Genomic DNA, 18,717 nt, shown 5'->3' with positions numbered 1-18,717 from the left:
GCAGTTTTAGGAGGGGCCAAACATCCTCTGCCATTTGCCCCATTTCACACACCTCAGCAGGGAATGTGGAAGGCAGCAGGGTCAGAGCCCTGTGCTCCTTATCTTGCTGGTCTGTATGTTCACATGACTCAGCCAAGAATATTTATTTGTGTGGCTATCCTAAAATGACTTGATGGCCCACACAAAATCTCTCTGTATTTTAAATGTCACTTCCTGCACAAATGGCTGGGATGTGACTCCCTGTGTATTTCAGGGCTGCAGTGTGTTGTTAGAAAGCTCTGCATGCTTTAATATGAAGATCATGACATAAAGGTCTGCCATTTCAAACCACTTCCTATTGCTGTGTTTTTTACTCTCTGTTGCAGAGTCTTCCTTGCTCTTCCGCCCAGTGAGGATTCTGTCCTTCTCTTCCTAAATCTTCTGTCTTCATTTTACTTTATAATCTTAACTGAATATTTTTATTAAATAGTTTTTAACTCTGTATTTGAATTTTCACATGGAAATTCTGTATTTTGCACACAGTGAACATTGTTTTAGCTTTATTTATGATATCTGCTGTAAACAAAAAATAAATGTAGTTCTTTATAAGTCTCCTTGTTTCATCTCTTCCTTTTATAAAAATTTCCTGGGTACAGAGACTTAGCAGTGACTTCATGCTGGTTTTGGACATTCCTCCTGTGCTGGATGCTGTGGTGTTGTCCTGCTGGTGGCCTGAGCCCAAGGCCCGAGAGTTTCACTGTGGTGGTGTAATTGCATGTGTGTCCCTTTTGGAAGGGTACACATCAAGGTCCCTGACAAGTTATCCCATCGCTGCAGATCCAAGGTGCCTGGTGTTGGGATTTACCCTTCCTGGGAATGATGAGCTGGTGTTGGTGGGCACGGGGGTTGCTTGTATTGCATACACAAACAGCACTTGTCCTCTTCTCTTTGGCCTCAGCTACCTTTCCTTATGCTATTATTTTACATATTAACATATGTCATAAAGGTAATAAGTTAATGTGTTTGGATTTTATGTTGTGTTCAGGAAAAGTGGGTAATAATCCAGGATAAATCTTTACCTTTGCTACTTGCTCTGGAGTGCTATTCCCAGTATCTTCTGGAAGCTGCAGCTCGTGGTGACCTATTGCCTGTTAACAGTTGCCTTGCTTTAATTTTTTTTTTTTAATTTTAATTTTTGTATTTTAAGCTGATGGTGGAATTCTTTTTAAACAGCAGGTTCTCCAAAAGAGCTTTCCTAGGTCTTCCTCCCCTTCATTTTCTTTCTTTTGCTTACTCTGCAATTCTCTTCCCTTGCATTTTAAGAAAAAAACAAATCCCAGTAAGAATAGTCCCAAGAGCTTAATGGAAAGATTGTGTGTTTGTTTTTTTTTTTTTTATGAATTAAAACTAAGCCTCACTGGGGTTGTTTGAATGACAGAAATGAATTTTTTTAAATTGTTGCTTAAGACAACATTGCCAGAGAAGAACAAATGTTCTCAGTGAACTATTCCATCTTCCCTGCCAAAGGAAAAGCCACCATGCTCAGTAAAAAGTTTACTGTCCAAGGGGGAGATGATACTCATAATGAAAACACAGGGCAACAAATACCACTGAGGACAGTACTTGGCACTTCTGTAATTGTAATGGATGAAGCAATTCGGGTAAAACTGAATTTACTCTTTGCGCAATTTACAGTTTTAGGCAGAGGCAGTGGCAGGGAAACATCAGAAGAGTTTTTTGTGCCTGCAGAAGGTGATGATTTGTTTGGCACTGGAGCGTTGAGAGGCATCAGATGTTCATGCTGTTCTCATAAAGTTTTACTAATTCCTGCTAAAATATCAGTACAATGACTTGGAACTGGGGTAATGTTAGAGTCTGGATTTATTTCTCATAGAGATGCAGAAGGCCCCAAGCAGTCACATCACTAGACAATCCTGTCAGCAGAGGGATATACCTTGCAGTAAACAACCCATGCACTAGTGGACAAGACAGGACACAGCATATGGATAAGAAATAAACCAGACAAAATTATCAGAGTAAGGGGAGGAAGTTTGTTAGTTCCCTCGCTCCTGGTCAGAACTATTACACAATAAAACCACATATTCCCTGGTTTGCTCCTGGTAATGCTGCTGAAGGGAGAGCCTGGTGGGTTAAGTTCTGTGTGAATTTAACGAGCTGGTTCAGCACTGCTGTCCTCATCTTGGTGTGTGAGCAGAGCTCCCTGTGTGCAGGAGAGCTGGATCTTCCTATTGCTCTGCTCTGGAGTTCTCTCCAAAGCTGGGGGTGCTCCCAGCCCCATGTGCTGTCAGCAGTGCCCCCCAAAGCTGTGTCCCTTTGCTGGAGTTACTTGAGAGGCAGACAGGCTGCTCCTCTGGGCTCACCCTGCCCTTGGGCTGGGTGCAGGGTGAGCCCAAAACCCGTGGGTTTGGAGCAGAGGGCACTAATGCCTCTTTGCACAGTTAGTGCTCTCTAAGACCTGGTGGTACAGATGCCATTGCAGCATGAGAACGGCAGAGGTGACACTGGCAGGCTCAGGAGCTGCTCTGTCCTTCCTCCTCTTCACACTGCTTCAAATGGGTTCTCGGCTTGTCTGTTGCCACGAGGGTCATTTGGGTTGAAGTACAGAGATGTGCCTATTTTCTTTATTAAATTTCTTTTTTTGAAAAGCCAGGCTAACCTTTCATTCTCAAAGCCAGGCAGCATTAACTGCCCAGATGTCTGTTAATGAAACTCAAACATGTCAGGATTCACTAAAGGTAACCCACCTTTATTATAATTATGCTAAGCCTTTAAAATTAAAAAGATCTTGCTGGTTTTAAACATACTTGATTTGAATAGAAGAATATAGACAGAACTTCTTAAAATTGCTCACATTCAAACACCAGCCTTTCATTAACTCTACCATGAAGAGTAATTTCTGTTCCTCTGAGTTTCTTCTAAATTGCTACAGCTGTAAAATGCCAGTGAAAGTTGCTTCTATGTGTCTTCCAACCTCAAGCAAAGACTGTGGTCTGCATTTTTCCACAGCATTATGGCAATTAGTTACTATGATTGGCTTTCATTCACTTCTGGCTCACTCATTCCTCACATTCCAATCAAAACAACGAGTTTTGAAATGCACTAAATTCTTCATTAATATTTATGTTTCCGAAGACATGACATGTTTGCAGATGACTTGATTTTTTTTGCCTGAAAGATCATGTCACTGAAGATCAGAAGACATTATGTATTAATGCCTGGTGCAAGTATACATATTAGTCATGTAAATATTTCCCCAAGTCTCTTTCCTTTCCTTCATGAAGTATGCTCACATAAAAAGAAGGGAGGCTTTAATCTCATCAGGTGGTGGGCTCCAAACCTGTTTGAAATGGATGGAATTTCTGAACTGGTTTGTTGAAATGTGAAATGATGAAGAAATTTCCGTGTTGCTATAGTATTGAATTTGCTCTTTTAGCATTTGTTCTGCAGGTATTCATTCATTCATTCATTCATTCATTCATGTCTTTGTTTTAAGGTATTTGGTACTTTGAATCTAGGTCCAAAAATACTATTTTGACGGACACTGGAAACTGAAAGTGTTGCCACTGCACTCCAAATTCATAATTAATGCGTGCCTTAATATACCAGACTAACACAGATTGCTCTGATTAAATATTTATTTACTCTAAAATAATAGAAGTAGTGTGCTATCATAGCAGGTTTTGCTTGAGAATCAATTCTTCCTAAAGATACTTATTCAGTATATCTAATAGGCTTTCTCTAAGTTTCTTTTTTTTAATCTCTATTAATTTTTGTTCAGTTGTATTAGCACGCTAATGTGCACTGTTCTCTCACATGCATTAAAAAATCATGGGGGGGCTCTCTCTGGCTTTGAGAGCTTTAAATTCCTGGCTGTATTTTGTGCCAGAATTCAGAAGTGTCTGTTCATGAAGTAGGTGATGGAGAAGAACTTGTGTAGGTGAAGAACTTGTGTAGGTGAAGAACTTGTGTAGGTCTGGTGTGGGCTCACAGGAGAGTGGGGGGAGATGGTCTCCTGGTGTGGGGACAGGAGGAGGGGGCTCATCCCTGGATCATGGACGCAGAAGAGGGTGCAGGAAAGCATTTGTGAGGCACTGGTGGTTGGAAGGCAGGCAGGTGATCTGGTCCCACTGCCCCAGGAAGCTGAGTGCCACCCCATGGATAATGGGAGCAGCAGTACCCTTTATTCTTTGCTGTGTGTTAGCCTCAATAAAGTGGAAATTACTTCTGTTAGAAGTGTGGATCAAGTATGAGGAAAAAAAAGAAGGGGAAATGTGGCAAGAACTGAAATCTGTGAAATGTCAGCTATCATACCTTTTGTAAGAATCCTTTTCTAAGGGTAAAAACCTGCCTGGTGGTATCTCAGGTGAGATGAAAAGTCAGAGTTGGGAGAGGACATCAGTTTGGGAATGCTGCTGGAAGCCTTGTAGTCTCCTAAGGTAGATCTGTGGAATACCTCAGCGGGATGGCTTCAGTTTCCAGCTCTGACACAGGCAGTGCTCCCATGCAGCCTTGTATGTTTTGAGCTCAGGTTACAGGATGCAGCTGAAGCTCTGACAGGTTTGAGGTTGGGTTTCACTCGTGTGGGCTGCTGAGCCCTGTATTTCAGCAACACCAAGGTCTAACCAAGCTGGAGGTGTTTCCCCATTCCCACTGTCCCAGTCCCACGTGGGCTGTGCTTCCCAGGGGAGTGCCTTCTGCTCGGGGTGTCGCCCCTGAGCTCACTGGGTTCATTTCAGCTGGGCTTGCACAGCTCTGGTGTTAGGACACCTTCCTTGTGTCTCCACAGCTTTCCTAAAGCACTGCTGTTTTGTAAGCTGGACTCAGATTATTTTTTTGATTTACTGCACAGTAAGAAGTCAGGCAGCAAAGTGGGCTGGGTGTGCTATGGATCAGTTTGTGGTCTGGTGACTGAATTTCTTAATGCCGGGTTTTGATGCCAGCTGGTGTTTGCTTTCACCATCAGAGCTGCCCGTGTGTGAGTAACTCCACTTTAGAACTGCCCACTCCTGTCAGTGCCTTAGTCAGCAGCTCCATACAAGGCCAGGCAGAGTCCACTTACCCTGTGAATGAGTTATGAGGTGACACAGTTTAGTGGCTGGCCAAGAGCCTTGGGACTGCCAGCCGGGAATGCAGGATGCAAGTTAGGCTGGAGTCTTTAATGGGGGGCACTGTGCTGGATGGGACCAGCTGCACAGCAGGGAAAGTGAGCCCTGTGCCAGCCCTGGGTGCCAGGCACCCACACCCCGCTGACCAGAGCAGCACTCTGGATTTTGGTGCTGCCTTTCACCTGAGGACCAGAAAGCCTTGTGCCAGTCCTGAATGGCTGGGACAGTTTTGGGTAAGTACTGTTGTACTGTTCCTGCTTCACAGGCCTCAGGGTGGGCCAGAGGTGTCAAAACATCACATTCCGACTGCAGGTTGGGACAACTGATTCCAGGAGGTTTCAGTTTTCCTCCCTATTCCCCAAACAAGGCCCACAAGGAATTGGTCGTTTCTTGTTTGCTTTTCCATAGCTGTGGGGCAGGGGTGGAGCTGCCTGCTTTTGGGGCAGGGCAGTTGTGGCAGGGTCCCCTTGCACTGCCAGCAGCAGGTAGAGAGAATTTCTTGTCCCATCTGAGGGCCCTGCTAGGGGGTCTCCACCTGGTCAGCCACCAAACCTTGTGGTTTGGTGTGTGGGGACCCCCAGCCTGGGCAGATCAGGAGTTCTTGGAGTTGTTTTCAGGACCAGCCTCCCCACAAATACTTTGTTCCTGACCACCAGTACCCTGAGCGTATTGTGGCCCGAGGAAGAAAAGTAGATATAATTTTTAAATTTGTTGTTTCCTGGCTCTGTTTGTGCTTTTCACCTGCCTTCAGGGATGTTCTCTGGGTTTGTGTGAGTTTTCATACTTTGGTTGACTCGGTGAGGTTCGCTCCCCCTTTCTTCTTAATGTGGAGTTCCCATTTGGTCTGACTCACTTTAGCCAAGAAATCCCACGGGATTTCCTTAAAAATGTATTCCCCTCACATGACTTAAAACCAGCTATAGAGGAGGAGGGAGGAGAAATGTGAACACTTCTGGCTGTTTGTGGCCCAGCAGCATTGGCTTAATGGGGAGACGGCTGCAGCTGCCTTGGCTGGGGATTTTCAGTGGAACATCTTTGACCATTTTTGTCCATGCTGGACAGAGGCACGTGGGGAGCAGCCGCTCCTGAGAAAAGCCGATCAAAGCCAGCTGCCCTGAGCCAGCTGGTGTCCGAGCCGCTTGGCACGGCGCTCCTGGTGGGGAGGGGAGTGATTTTTGGCAGAGCCCAGGCTTTGTGCCATTGTGGGCGGCACGCGCTTTGCCTGCGGTGGGGAGGAAACGCCTGACCCGGTCCAGCTGCCCCGGCAGGAGCTTGGCTCTGCCCAAAGCTGGCTGGGTCCCAAGCCCTTGTCACCTCGTTGCCAGGTCACAGCAGTGTGCTTTGCCCGACGCTGGCTCGGCAGATGACTTAGGAGCAGCAGCAGAGCCCGCACGGAGCCAGGCTGCCCTGTCAAGCGGGACTCGCAGCAGGGACAGCATCTCCTGCTCCTCTGGGTGGTGGCCTTGGCGCTGGGGGTCGGGGCACTCAGATGCTGGAGCGATCAGCGCCTTACAATTGGTAACCAGAGAAGGTGCCAGAGCCGTCCGCGAAGCCCCGCGTGGGTGGGCGCTGAGCCCTTCGGAAGGGCTGCTCCTTTGTCACGGCTGCAGTGGCACGCTGCTTCTGGGCGCGTTTCTGAAGGGGACCCGTGCCAGGGGCTCCCGTGGGATCGCGGTGTTCTCATCAGCTAAGCAGAACCCATTGCAATTGCGCCTCCAAGCCTGGCGTGACAAGGATCTGACACCGATCCGTGCTCCTCTGTGCAGCCGAATGGGCACGGCGTGTGCGAGACGGGGGACCCCTCTGTCCCTGAGCCGGGCTGGTGCGATGGCAAAGCCTCTGGGACCAGGAGGAGGGATGCGGTGATGCATTTGTCTGGTTTACATTAGCAGCGGGAGCTTGCCTGCTGGTGGACGGCGTTTAGCAGTTTTTTAGTCACGGAGGGGCAGTGAACAGCTCTGAGGTTTGGGCTTTCAAAAACCTGCGCTGGAGATTTTTGGCAGAGCAGTCTAGGAGAGCTGGTGCAAGACCGTGAGGCAGCATCAGTCCTGGATTTGGGTCTGTGCAGCTCAGTGCCCCCTGCAAACGCTCCCTCGGCCCCGACAGGGACGGGCAGTGGCAGCCTGCGGTGTGGGGAGGGGTTCATGGCACAGGGAGGGGTCCCTATGGCTGCACCTCTCCCGCTTGGCTTGAGCCAGAACAGCACAGCAGCCTGAGAGCCGTGGGGGAGACCTGCCCTGTGTATCCGCGGGTGTAAACGGCCTTAAACTCACTCCAGGAGTGAGTAATTGCTTCCAAAATTATTGCAAGCTTTCAGGCTGTAGGAATATTCATGTAGCTCATGTCTGTAACAGGCAGCACAATACAGACAAGAAGGATCTCTCCATGGCTGTGCTGGACTGTCAGCTCTGCCCTCATACCCAAGGAAGAAAGGCAAACCAACGCATTAGCAAAACCTCTTGAGATCCCAGAGTCCCCAGTCCCACATCCCAGGAGATTTCTCCATTCCTGTTTCTGGGCATTAGGATGACTTTGGCTCTCCCCACTGTGAGGACATAAGATTTCACTGCCATGTTCCTGCCTTGGACACAGAGCCTTTGCAGGACAGTGATGCTGCATGGAGGCCTTGCTGGATGCTGAAATGCATCCAGACCACTGAGGTTGCTGTTACAGAAAGTTATTTAAAGAAGAAAAAAGGCAAAAATGCTTTTTAGGCTATGGTGGATTATTGCTGTGTAAGCATGTGAATTTTGCAAGCCTGTCATTGGGAGAATCGGGGTTGCACTGAACTTTGAGGGAGCAGAGGAGCTGTGCTGAATTTGCCTGCTTTTGGTTAGCATGAGCTTCCTGAAGGGCTCAGGCAGGGAGAGCATCTCCTGAGAGATGAAGGGAAAGGTCTTTCATACTGTCTTTGTCCCTCACTGCTGCATCTCTGACTCACTCGAGGCCTGGTGCAGACATTGCTGTCTCAAATGCAAAGGTGAGCTGGCAGAATATTGAATTAAAACAGTTGGCATGACACTTAATGCAGAGAAAAACTATGTTTTACTGGGAAGGGGTTTGTGTTTGTCATTGGGGTCTGCAGGGGCTCTTAGGCTAAGCCCATAGATTGCAGTGAGTTTTGACCAGCCCTGACCTCTGGGTGAGAGCAACCCAGATACAAGCTCTGCAAGCTGAAGCCTTAGGAATACTTCCCAGTCCCCGCAGGGTTTAGCTAAATCCTTGCCCTGTAAGGAACAGTTGTTTCTCTGCCCATGTGAGGAGGATGAGGTGAGTTTTGAAATACAGACAAAGGAGAAGTTGTTTTTATCCACATTTTTCATCGTGTTTGAGTGGGAAGGCCAGATGAATACGTGATTGTTCTGTTCAAATCACTGGCTGTATTGCTGCTGTTTAAGTAGCTGAAGGCAGCTAAGCTTCACTGCTTGCATTAAAAAAAATTTAAAACCCCAACCACCAAACAAACAAACAAAAAAACCCCACGAAGCCTAAAGCCATGTTATTTGCTCTCACTGCAAGTCAGTCAAAGACCAGGATGAGAAGGATCATCATATGTGGGTGACAGTGGAGTAAGGAGGAAGTTAACAGCTGAAGGAGTGGAAAACATGAATTCCCTTAATCCTATCAGCCCTTTGGACAGCAAGCTGGAGCTGTGTAAGTGTAAACCCAAAAGCAGCAGGAACACCCCAAGTTGTGGTGGCTGTAGGACCTGCAGCTCCTGGCCAAGCAGAGCCAAGGGCTGCCCTCAGCCCTGCACAGGACAGCCCCAAAGCACAGGCAGGATTTGGGAATTAGCACATTGGCTCCTTGCCTGGCTCAGGGAACTTCAGCACCCAGAGAGCGTGCGTCAGTCGTTGTCAGGAGGTTTCCCTTTACCTGGCTGCTGAGGGACACCCGTGGCATGTGCTGCCTGTCCCTGCGGCCGTGCTTGTGTGACAGACCTGCTCTGACTGGGACACGGCGCTAACGCCTTCCCATGGCTTGTGTGTGCTCCTCCAACCCCCTTCCGTGGGTAAAGTGAGTGTTTTGGCAAAGGATTAGCGGGGACTCCTGTCCAAACCGTGCTGTGGAGCAGGCAAATCCCCTGCTGGAAGTCTTTAACATGCTGAGGCACAGGGAATAGGAAATGTGAAGTGAGCACGATGGAAATGAAGTCAGACCTTACGCAAATGCTATTTTAGGGACTGTTTCCTGAGGGCTGGGGTTCCTCTGATAACGGCCCGTGCTGCAGAGGTCAGTGGCATGGCACCAGTGTGCACAGGCAGGAAACAGGGCTGTGCCTTTTCCATCCTGCACACGGGACACCTCTTTAGCTTTTACTTTTTATAAAGTTCAGTTCCTCTGACTCAGTCTCTTCTAATAGAAAATCTCCTGTCCTGGGGAGGAAGTGATTAGGGCACCGGAGCATCTCTCTTATGAGGACAGGCTGAGAGATTTGGGCCTTGAGGACAGATAGCTGAGAGGGGACCTCATCAAAGTCTATAAGTATCTGAAGGGAGGGTGAAAAGAGGGCAGAGCCAGGCTCTGTTGGTGATGCTGAGCAATGGGACAAGAGGCAGTGGGCTGAAATTGGTGCACAGGAAGTTCCACCTGAACATGAGGAAGAACTTCTCTACTGTGCAGCGGCTGTGCAGAGGAACAGGTTGCCCAGAGAGGGTGTGGAGTCTCCCTTGCTGGAGATACTCAAGAGCCATCAAGTACAGCCAGGCACAGACTTAGGGAAGGACTCAAGTAGTAGCAGCCTGAGGTCCTAGCAGTCTCAGCCTGCAGTATGATGGGAATCAGGGCACTGAGGTTTAGAGCCTGGTTTCCACCCTGAAGGCAGGATTCCAGAAAATCAGGGTCCTGCTGCTCAGTCTTGCTGTGCTGCCGTCTCACTGAGTTCCTTGCTGGTGCTGCAGGGATGGGTGGCTGTTCAGGATTCAGGGAGAGCTGCGAGGCTGGAACTTTCTGAATCTCCTGTTTCTAATTTAGCCTAACATCAGTTCAGGCACATAAATGTGTGCCTCACCTTTGTCTAAGTACGCAGCCTTTGGGCTGATTCAGCAGAAATCAGTTCCCATAGCCCTTCTTATCTAACTGTGCAACATAAGAGCTTTAAAGAAGCCCCAGGTTTCTTTCTGAACACTTTGTTTGTATCAGAACATAACTTCTCTTTTTTGGTACTGCTCAAACACGAGCGGCAGCGCTGGCCCGCAGCAGAGCCGCAGTGGTGGCCGGCTGGATGTGTTTGCATTGCTGTGGGGGAGCAGGTAATGATTGCCAGGTGGGATCCAGGCCTGTGGAGCTCCAGGCTTTTTTTTGTTTGAATTGGCCACACTCTTCCCCCACGGTGCTTACACGAGGCCAGCAGCAGCAGCACATCCCTGCTGCCCTGAACTCGGTCCGGACCCCCGTTGTCCTCAGGGATTGGAAACTCCACTGCTTTTTAGGAGGGACCAGTTGTATGGTGTAACATCCTCAGAGCCCACAAAAACTCTGGTGAGGGGGCATCTGGGACATCTCTGCTTTCTGAGCCTGTTAGCCAAGGTACAGCACTGCGATGAGGGACAGCAGTACTAACTTTAAACTTTCCAAGTGCCCTGCAGAATGTGTGAGCCAGTGTTGATGTGCTCATGTGGGTGTCCCACGCACTAAAACACCAAGATGGTCCAGTCTCTGCTTTTGTGGAGCTGAGTGCAACATAATTTATTCAATTTATAGGTCACAATACAAATACTGATAAAATATGTTAGTAAGGAGTGGGTTTGCTTTCAAATCCTGGACTGGTTCGGGTGGGGAGGGACCTGCAGAGGACTGGTCCAACCCCCCTGCCATGGGCAGGGATGCTGCTGCAGGATGCTGATCTTCATCCTGGTTGGTATCACTGTGGATGTAAACTTACCTTGCTCAGAAAGGACTCGGCTGTCCAACAGATTCCTGAGAGGGTCAGCTTGTGGGTGCAGAGTTCAAGAAGGGGAGAGATTGTGATGCCAAAAAGAAATTTAAACAACCAGAAGAATGCAATGGAAAAAAAGCAAGCACAGAAATTTACCTCTTCAGAGAGGTAATGGTGCCATCCATCACTGTCATCTGGTGTCCTGGATGACGCCCTGAGGTCCTTCACCAGCTCTGACTATTACATGTCCCTAGTGATTGGAAACTGGATGTGTAGCAAGCTATTGCAGAGGGATGGGTTGACTGGAAATGCGATCATGTTCAGGAGCCATGCTGGGAATCACTGTAGGTAGTCTGGGAATCACTGTAGGTAGTCTGTCTGTCTGTCTGTCTGTGGTTTTGATGGTCTCCAGCTGTGTGTCTGTTAGTCATAAGCATGTTTTCTCCTCTTTCCTGTTAGCGTGGCAGGGAAAGCGTTAGTGCGTGGGGTGGGAAGGGAACACGCTGAGGGTGCAAGCAAATGGCAAAACTGACTTTCTTTAGCAGCCACTTGAAGTGACTTTGGGCAGTGCTTATTGCCAGCATGGGTACAGAATTTACAGAAAGAGCTGGAAAACTATTATTTGGGTTTGCTTGCTCTGATTTGCATGTAAAATGCACCGTTTTTTAAGGAGAAAGTTGGGTTGAAATATTTGAGTTTTACAAATTGGCTCACAACACTGGTTTCTACTCAACTGCTGGAGCCCACAGCATCTTTGGGTAGGTGACCTGGCTAGGCCAAAGTAGAAGTCAGACATAAAAATCAGAGAGGCATGAATTTCTTCCCATCTCCCAGAGGAAATGAAACCCCTGCAGTCAGGAAAGACATGGCTGCTGTGGTGCTATTGAGCTGGGTGTAGGGGCTGAGCATGTTCTAGGTAAAAGCTCTTGCAAGGAGAAGGATGGGGTGAGTGCACTCCTGCAATAAATGGAGGCGCTGCAACTTAAATAGGAGTTTAATTGATGTTAACTAGATGGTTTGCTCCAGTCGATGAGAAAATAAGCCATGTACCAAGTTAAGATTTTTTTACCCGCTCATACAGGTGTAAATTAGAAGCACCAGTGTTGAATTGGATGCACTAAAATCACCACACAGGGGCAGTGAACCAAGCAGAGCCACTCTCCTGGAGCTTGTCATTTGTCCATTCTGCACCAAGCCCCAGGGAAGCTTTGCAGCTGATGTGTTTGTATTTGCTTGGGTGGGAGATTGTGGATAGGTGAGGTTGCTCAGAAATTAAGGATTTCACAGGGAGAGATGAACTCCTGTCTCAGTCACCTGGGGTGAGCGGGGAAACGTGGCTTTATTCTTTATTCCCCCTGTCTGAATGTGAAGTTCAGGGATAGTGCTGTTTAACTGCTGGGATGCTGCTTCTTTTCACAAATCAAGGGTCTGTATTTGCTGTATGCAGTCAAAACTAACCTGAAGGGTCTGCGTTTATTTTGCTCACTCCCTCTGTCCTAAACTGATCTAAACTTTCAGTGTGAGGCTGAAGGTTCAGCCACCCAAGCAAGGCTGGTTCATCTGCCTCCTGCCACACACACAGGTCCATAAGGGGCTGGAAAAGAGCCCATAAATCCCTACTTGTGTGGCTGGCACGTGTGGCACTGCTGCCACCAGGCACCAGGCTAACGTGCATCCCACTGAGCAGCGCGAAGACCCACAGCTGCCGAAGCTGAGGCTGCTCCTGAAGTTTCCTTCTCTCTGGATCCAAGCTGAGGAGCCCTGACAGGGCTGTCCTGGGCTGGAGGGGTGTTTTTGCTATGCCAGGCTGTCTGTGCACACACCTTGCCTGTGCCTCTGGGGATAGCACAGGACCCCACGCAGGAACCATCAGCCAAGGACCACTCAAGTGCAGGGGTGAGGTCCCCCGTGGACTCCCTCCTCCCCTAACACCCTGCTGTCACCTTTGTGCCTTCCCAGGCTGCTGCCTGCCCGTGGCTCACGAGCCCACCTCCCCCAAGAAGGTGAAGAGCATCCCTGAACACCATGACCTGGAGAGGTGGTTCTCACCCCCTTCCCCCGAGTGGGCCATCGTGAGGGTCATCCCCGAGGAGGAGATGACTGAGCACAACCTCCTCGCTGTTCGAGTCATGGTCACCAGCGATGCTAGCAGGTACTTTAAAATACAAGTAAACCTCTACGAGCAGTTTGGTGTTCTCTAGAATGCTAAAGAAAATCATAACAAAATATAGAACTGGATGTATGTACAACTGGGTGGGTGGGGGAAAAGAACCAAACAAAAAATCCCCCACAGATGCTCAGGATAACAATTGTTCTTAACCGAAGCCACAAATCCCCCCAGGCACATGAATCACTTTGCAGGAAATCTTCAAACATTCACATCCCACACAGGGGCCTGAATCAGAGGGATAAACATTACTGTGATCAGCTTGGGTTCAGCTCTTGGAACTGATGGTTTTTGGGGCACAGGGATTTGGGCAGTGGGTGTGTTGTGGCCAAAGGTGCATCCTGTGACCTGGCCACCTCCCCTCCTTGGGCACCATCCTGCAGCTCCACACCCTGGGCCTCTCCTGGGTTTTGAGAGCCTGCCCCTCCCTAAGAAATCTGAAATTTGATGAACCTTGGGGAGGTCTCAGAGGAAGCCCAATTTCTACATACACATTAGAATATATTTGCTTTTGGGCAGGATTCTGTGGGAGTTTGTTCCATCTAAAGATTAGATTGGTATCCCCTGACTAAAGCAGTTTTCCTTACTGAGAACTAAAAATTAAGAGGGAGAGTGAAAAAAATAAAAAAAAGCCCAAACCAAGACCAGCTGTTGCAAGCACTGCTGCTCTGTGGGGAAGCTCGTTCAGATTCCTGACACCCTCCAAACACCTGTTTGTGGTGCTGTGTGTAGGTTTTGGAGAGCAACCTGGCTCTGAGGTTGCTCAGAGGACTCTGAGCAACTTTCTGTTATTCCCTGAGGTGGTTTGAAACAGGGTTTGTGCTCTGTGCGTGGGTCTGGCTGCTCTTACAGGGAAGGATGAACCTATCCATGGGGAAGAGGCGAACACAGGGAAGGGTTTCCTGCCTGCTTAGCAGCTCCCCTGCAGAGCATGTGCTTGCATCCCCCGCTAACACCCTCCGGCTCATGGTGCCCTGGTGGCATCCAGGCAGTGATGAGAGCTGGCTAATCCCCTGATCTGAGGGATCAGCTCCTTTCCTGCGGCTGGACAGCAGGGCCCCTGGCTCCCTGCCAGCAGGATGTGGCACAAGGGGTGACAGCACATCTGTCACCAGCACAGCGGGTGCCAGGGGCTCTGAGGCCAACCTCCCGCTGCACCCTCTGGCTTGGGCTGCTCCTGCAGGACTGCCCCTGCCTGGAAAGGGGGACAAGAGAAACAGCAAGTGACAAATGGCACTGCTGAGCTGGCTGCAGGGAACTCAGTGGGACTGGGAAAACGAGCAGCTCGGTGACACAGCTTTGCAGTTCAGGCTTTAGGTACTGTGAGTAATGACCCCCATTCCAGCAGAGATGAGAGGAGAAACCTCATGCTATAGCACTCACCTCCTTGCTGGCCAAGGAAAATACACGTTTTGCTCCTTAAAACAGAAAGATATAAATCAATGTTAATGGCAGGGCTTTTTTTTTCCTTTAGTGTGGCCCTCTGCCCGATCTCAGTGTGTTGTCTCTCCATCCACGCAGAGTCTCAGCTATCAAAGCCTTCACATACTTATATTTTTACATATATATATATATCTGTATCTATCTATTTGGTTGACACTGCTTGAAAGTCATCTTAAAAAGCATGTTTTAGCATGAAATGGAAGGCCACTCTGATGCAGCCTGCCAAGAGAGCAGCACACCTGGAGAGGTGCTCCCTTCCCTGCTGTCTTGCCTGCCCTGGCCTCCCAGTACTGCTGGTTTGTTCTGGGTGAAGCTGGGACACAGGACTGGTGGGTACTACCCAAATGCATGGCTTTATAGGGTCTGCAGCCTCTCCTTTACCTCTTCTTCCTCCTGGGCTATGCCCTGGGCTGTCACAACAAAACTTTGCTTTCTGCTGTATAAACACGAAGCAGCGTTCTCCTGCCACGCCAACAGGACTGCTCGTGCTGTGAGCTCCTCGTTTTTTGAGGCACAGCTATTAATCACCACAGTAAATCTAAGAATTAGGTTGGCAGTATTGTTTGCATTCAAAAGAGGCTGAGTGGGATCCTGCTGCACTCATGCATGGCAGTGGGAATGTGGTCACATCAGAAGGGCTGACGGTGTCTGTTCCCCATAGTCTGGACTTCAGAGATGAAAGAAATGGCCTCATTATTAGAAAAAGGGCTAATAATCACCTCAAACAGTTGCTCTGCCCCGAGGCAAGGTCATGATGTGCATGTCATCCACACATGTGTTTGTGTGCTGTATTTTTAATTACATTTACACAAGGGGATGCCACAATCAGCCTCTGTGATCAGCTCAGGTGCCTCCCTGTGCTGCTCAGCGTTACATGGGCTGGCCCAGTGGCTCCTGCAAAAGAGGAGAGTTTGTTTCCTTGTTCCCTGCAGACACCTTTTGCACATTTGAAGGCTGCTTAGGTAGCTTCACTCAATCCTCTCTCTCTAGACTAATGCTTACAATTTTCTCCAGCTTCTGGACTCCACCTTGCTTGCTGGGCCCATGGCTCTCCTCATGCCTCTCCTTCGGACTCCTTTCTCCTTTTATTTTCAAAAATCTGCGGGAAAAATGTGGAAAGTGTAGAGTTTTGCCCCTTGTGCCTTGTTTCCAGGCCAATTACAGCATTGCAAATGCCGTTTCCCTTACTTCATCCTGCTGTACAGCCTTGGAGGCAGAAGGGCCTGGCCTTGCTAACCAAGCAGTGAGGGCTTTCACCCCAAGTCCCTCTCAGCAGCACTTTGATTCCAGGTGCTGAACATAGTGGCTCTGGGTGCAAATCCAGAGTCTGATGGGAATGGGGGTAGCTCAGCTGTGGAGCGCCTGCAGCAAATTACAGTCCTGTAATAACGGTGATGAAAGCAGGAAAATGAGGACATCAGCTCTGGGTGCCAAACACCTCTTCCTCTGAAACACCCACACTGCTGTCAGTGCTGATGCCAGTGCTTGTTGCACCCCCTGAAATGTCCCACTTCCATCTTGCCCTTTTTCCCTGTAGCTCTGAGCTGGAGTCTGATTTCAACGGTGACTCCTCGAACTCTGAGGTGAGCGAAGGACAGACCTTGCTGCTGGAGCCCCCTGCCTGCTCCAGCCCCATCCAGAGGTGGGCACAGCTCATCAGGAGCCCTGTGGTGCCGGAGGAAACCTCCAAAACATCCAAAGTGGCTGATGGTAAGCAGTATCCTGACCTGGGGGTGCTCCAGCAGCCTCTCCTGAGACAGGCAGGACTGGGGGAGATGTTTCAAAGCAGAGGCTTTTCCCTGCAGTGTGGCCAGGTTGTGCCTGTTAATGGTGTCTTTTGGGGGGGGTTCTGCCTTTTTGGTGCTGTAACTGAAGCACCATTTCCGTGGTGCAGGATAACCTGGAGGAGTTGTGCCTCGTGCTTGGCTTGCAGGGGTGGGGTGAATGTTTTCCCACTGGTAAAATGTTAGGATGTTATTAGTCAATGCAGTATCTGCAGCACTGCCTAGGTAAGGATGATGCTGGGAATTACTAGAGAGCTCTGCTTGGGAAAATTTGTGCTTCTACAAGTAGCTGCTTAAGGTTTTTGTATCCAGTGAAAGCACAGGGAGGAAAGGATATAGCTAGTAGGGAGGTGGGAAGAGGTTTGGGAGCAATCTGCCTTCAAATGGAAGCTTGTCTGGAGCTGGTCAGAACTAAAAGATGTGCTAAAAACAGCCAAAGAAATGGTTCTGCAGAAAATAAAAGGCCACCAGCACTCGTTTCTTCCCATCTCCCACTACCCCCGCAGCCATATATGCATTTTTAATCCAAGCAGAAAAGAGGGAATTTCATACAGCAATTTAAATCAACTCTTGAATAATGGAGTCCTTGTTTAAAGCAAAAGGACAGCAGCGGACCCCAAAATGTGCCCAGCAGCGTGTGACTCCATGTAGCCACTAAAGGATTTTATCCTCTTTCTTCCCCAGTTTCACGCTGTCCCCCATCCCTGGCTGCTGAGGTCGTTTTCCTGCCCCCAGCCCCGAGTGGGTTTGGGATAAATGCGAGGGTTCCTGAGCTCCGCGCTGGGAGCCGCTCCCGGCATCCCGCGGCGGGTGCGCGCTGCCCTCTCCCGGCTGGAGGCTGCTTGGAAAGCTGACCCCCCTGCCGCCGGGGATTTGGGATTCTGTTCCTCCGCTTTTCTTCTCCCCAGCTCCATTTCTGCCCTCTGGCTTTTGCTGCATTAGCTGACCCTGTGTCCCTTCTGTTTCTGCTCAGCACTCCAGAGAGCCAACAGTTTTCAGTCCACGGCATTAAATAAGTATCAGAATTGGAGGAGAAAAATCCAAACGAGTGAGTAGAGCCCAAGAAGTGATTGTATTTTCTATTCATTCTGTTTTCCTGCCTTTTAGTTTTCTGTTTCCTCTCATTTCCTTTAAGATTTTTATATTTTGGAGTCACTAGTTGAGAAAACAGATACCTAAAACACACCAAATGTTTCTTTTCCATTTTCTTACCCTCAAAAGAAAAGTTCCCTTTCTGTGTGACTATACACAGTTCTCTGTGTAACTATACCCATCAGCAAGTGGTGTCCACTTTAATTCTCCAGATGAGAACACTCACTCCTATCCCAGAGCTGCATATTTTGTCTCTAGCCCTGCCTGCACTGATTGCTTTTGATCAGGTGGGACGCTGTCTCTAACCTGGTGTCACTCATTAGAAATGCTCCTGGAGGTACCTGTTGACACACTTCCACAGGTGCTCTGTCACCTCTTTTCTGCTGGAAAAAAAAAAAAACCCCAGGTCATATTTCTGGGTTGGTGAAAGGGAGAAAGCCAATCCCCAGAGATGAGCTGGTGAAAATAAGTGTTAGTGATCCTTGTCCTCTAGCAGTTTTCCTTGGTTTGGGCTGACCTGTGGGAATCACACAGGAAGGCAGCGATTTTGACAGAGGTTGGATCTGTGCTCTATTCACTTCTGGTCACCCCTCCCAGCTGAGGCTGCATCCAGGTAACCTTTCTCCTGGGCTGGGGTCCCCAAACAAGACAGCCACTCTCGGTTTCACCCCTGCTGCTTGGGACTGTGTTGCCCTCCCGCCCCTCAGCAAGTGCACGTGCTTTCCTCCCAGCCCCTAGGGACTGGCAGGTTCCTGCTGGCATTGGCCTCACCAATATGGGGCTGGGTGAGCTTACCAGCATCCCAGAGCCCCTCAAAGCTCTGCCAGAAGTGCATTTGTACCTGGGATACTGGGGTGTTGGCAGGCTGAAGTGTAAAACATGGATGTACAGCAGCAGGAGGGCGGGATCTGCGCATGTGACCGAGTGCCACGGTTTCTGAGCATGGAGACAGCGGGTTTTGGGGAATGGTGGTGACAGCTGCTCTTTAGCCCTGCCCTAAGCTGCCCTCTGCAACGAGGGGGATTTCTGCTGCTGCTCAGGGTCCCCGTTGCTTTCAGAGAAGTTATGGCTCTGCTTCTGAAACAAGTAGGATCCCTGTGCCTGTTATGGGACCAGTGCTCAAGCAGAGGCATTTCGGCTTGCTTTCTTTGAATGCCTGAAGAAAGCTTTGAGGTTATTTGCAAGTACCCACTGTGGGATGAATTTTTATATCTCAAACAATGAGATAAGATGCATTTCCTCTTCCTG

General features: G+C 49.1%; 1 protein-coding gene across 3 annotated transcripts in view; it reads left to right on the top strand.

Annotated features, from left to right (window-relative positions):
• Nucleotides 1-18,717, top strand: part of MICAL2 (microtubule associated monooxygenase, calponin and LIM domain containing 2) — a 118,644-nt gene that overhangs the window by 74,001 nt on the left and 25,926 nt on the right. For 2 of the 3 annotated variants that reach the window (XM_069016601.1, XM_069016600.1), the window contains 3 exons: nucleotides 12,943-13,135; nucleotides 16,131-16,303; nucleotides 17,351-17,425. In XM_069016601.1, the coding sequence (XP_068872702.1) occupies nucleotides 12,943-13,135; nucleotides 16,131-16,303; nucleotides 17,351-17,425 (441 nt within the window). Of the gene's footprint in view, nucleotides 1-365; nucleotides 573-12,942; nucleotides 13,136-16,130; nucleotides 16,304-17,350; nucleotides 17,426-18,717 lie in introns of those variants that run through there. The other variant, XM_069016602.1, reaches the window with a different exon arrangement.

Source organism: Aphelocoma coerulescens, chromosome 5, assembly GCF_041296385.1.
Source record: "Aphelocoma coerulescens isolate FSJ_1873_10779 chromosome 5, UR_Acoe_1.0, whole genome shotgun sequence".
Lineage (NCBI taxonomy): Eukaryota > Metazoa > Chordata > Aves > Passeriformes > Corvidae > Aphelocoma > Aphelocoma coerulescens.
The sequence above is the reverse complement of the archived record's forward strand: the minus strand, read 5'-3'. Positions and strand labels throughout refer to the sequence as shown.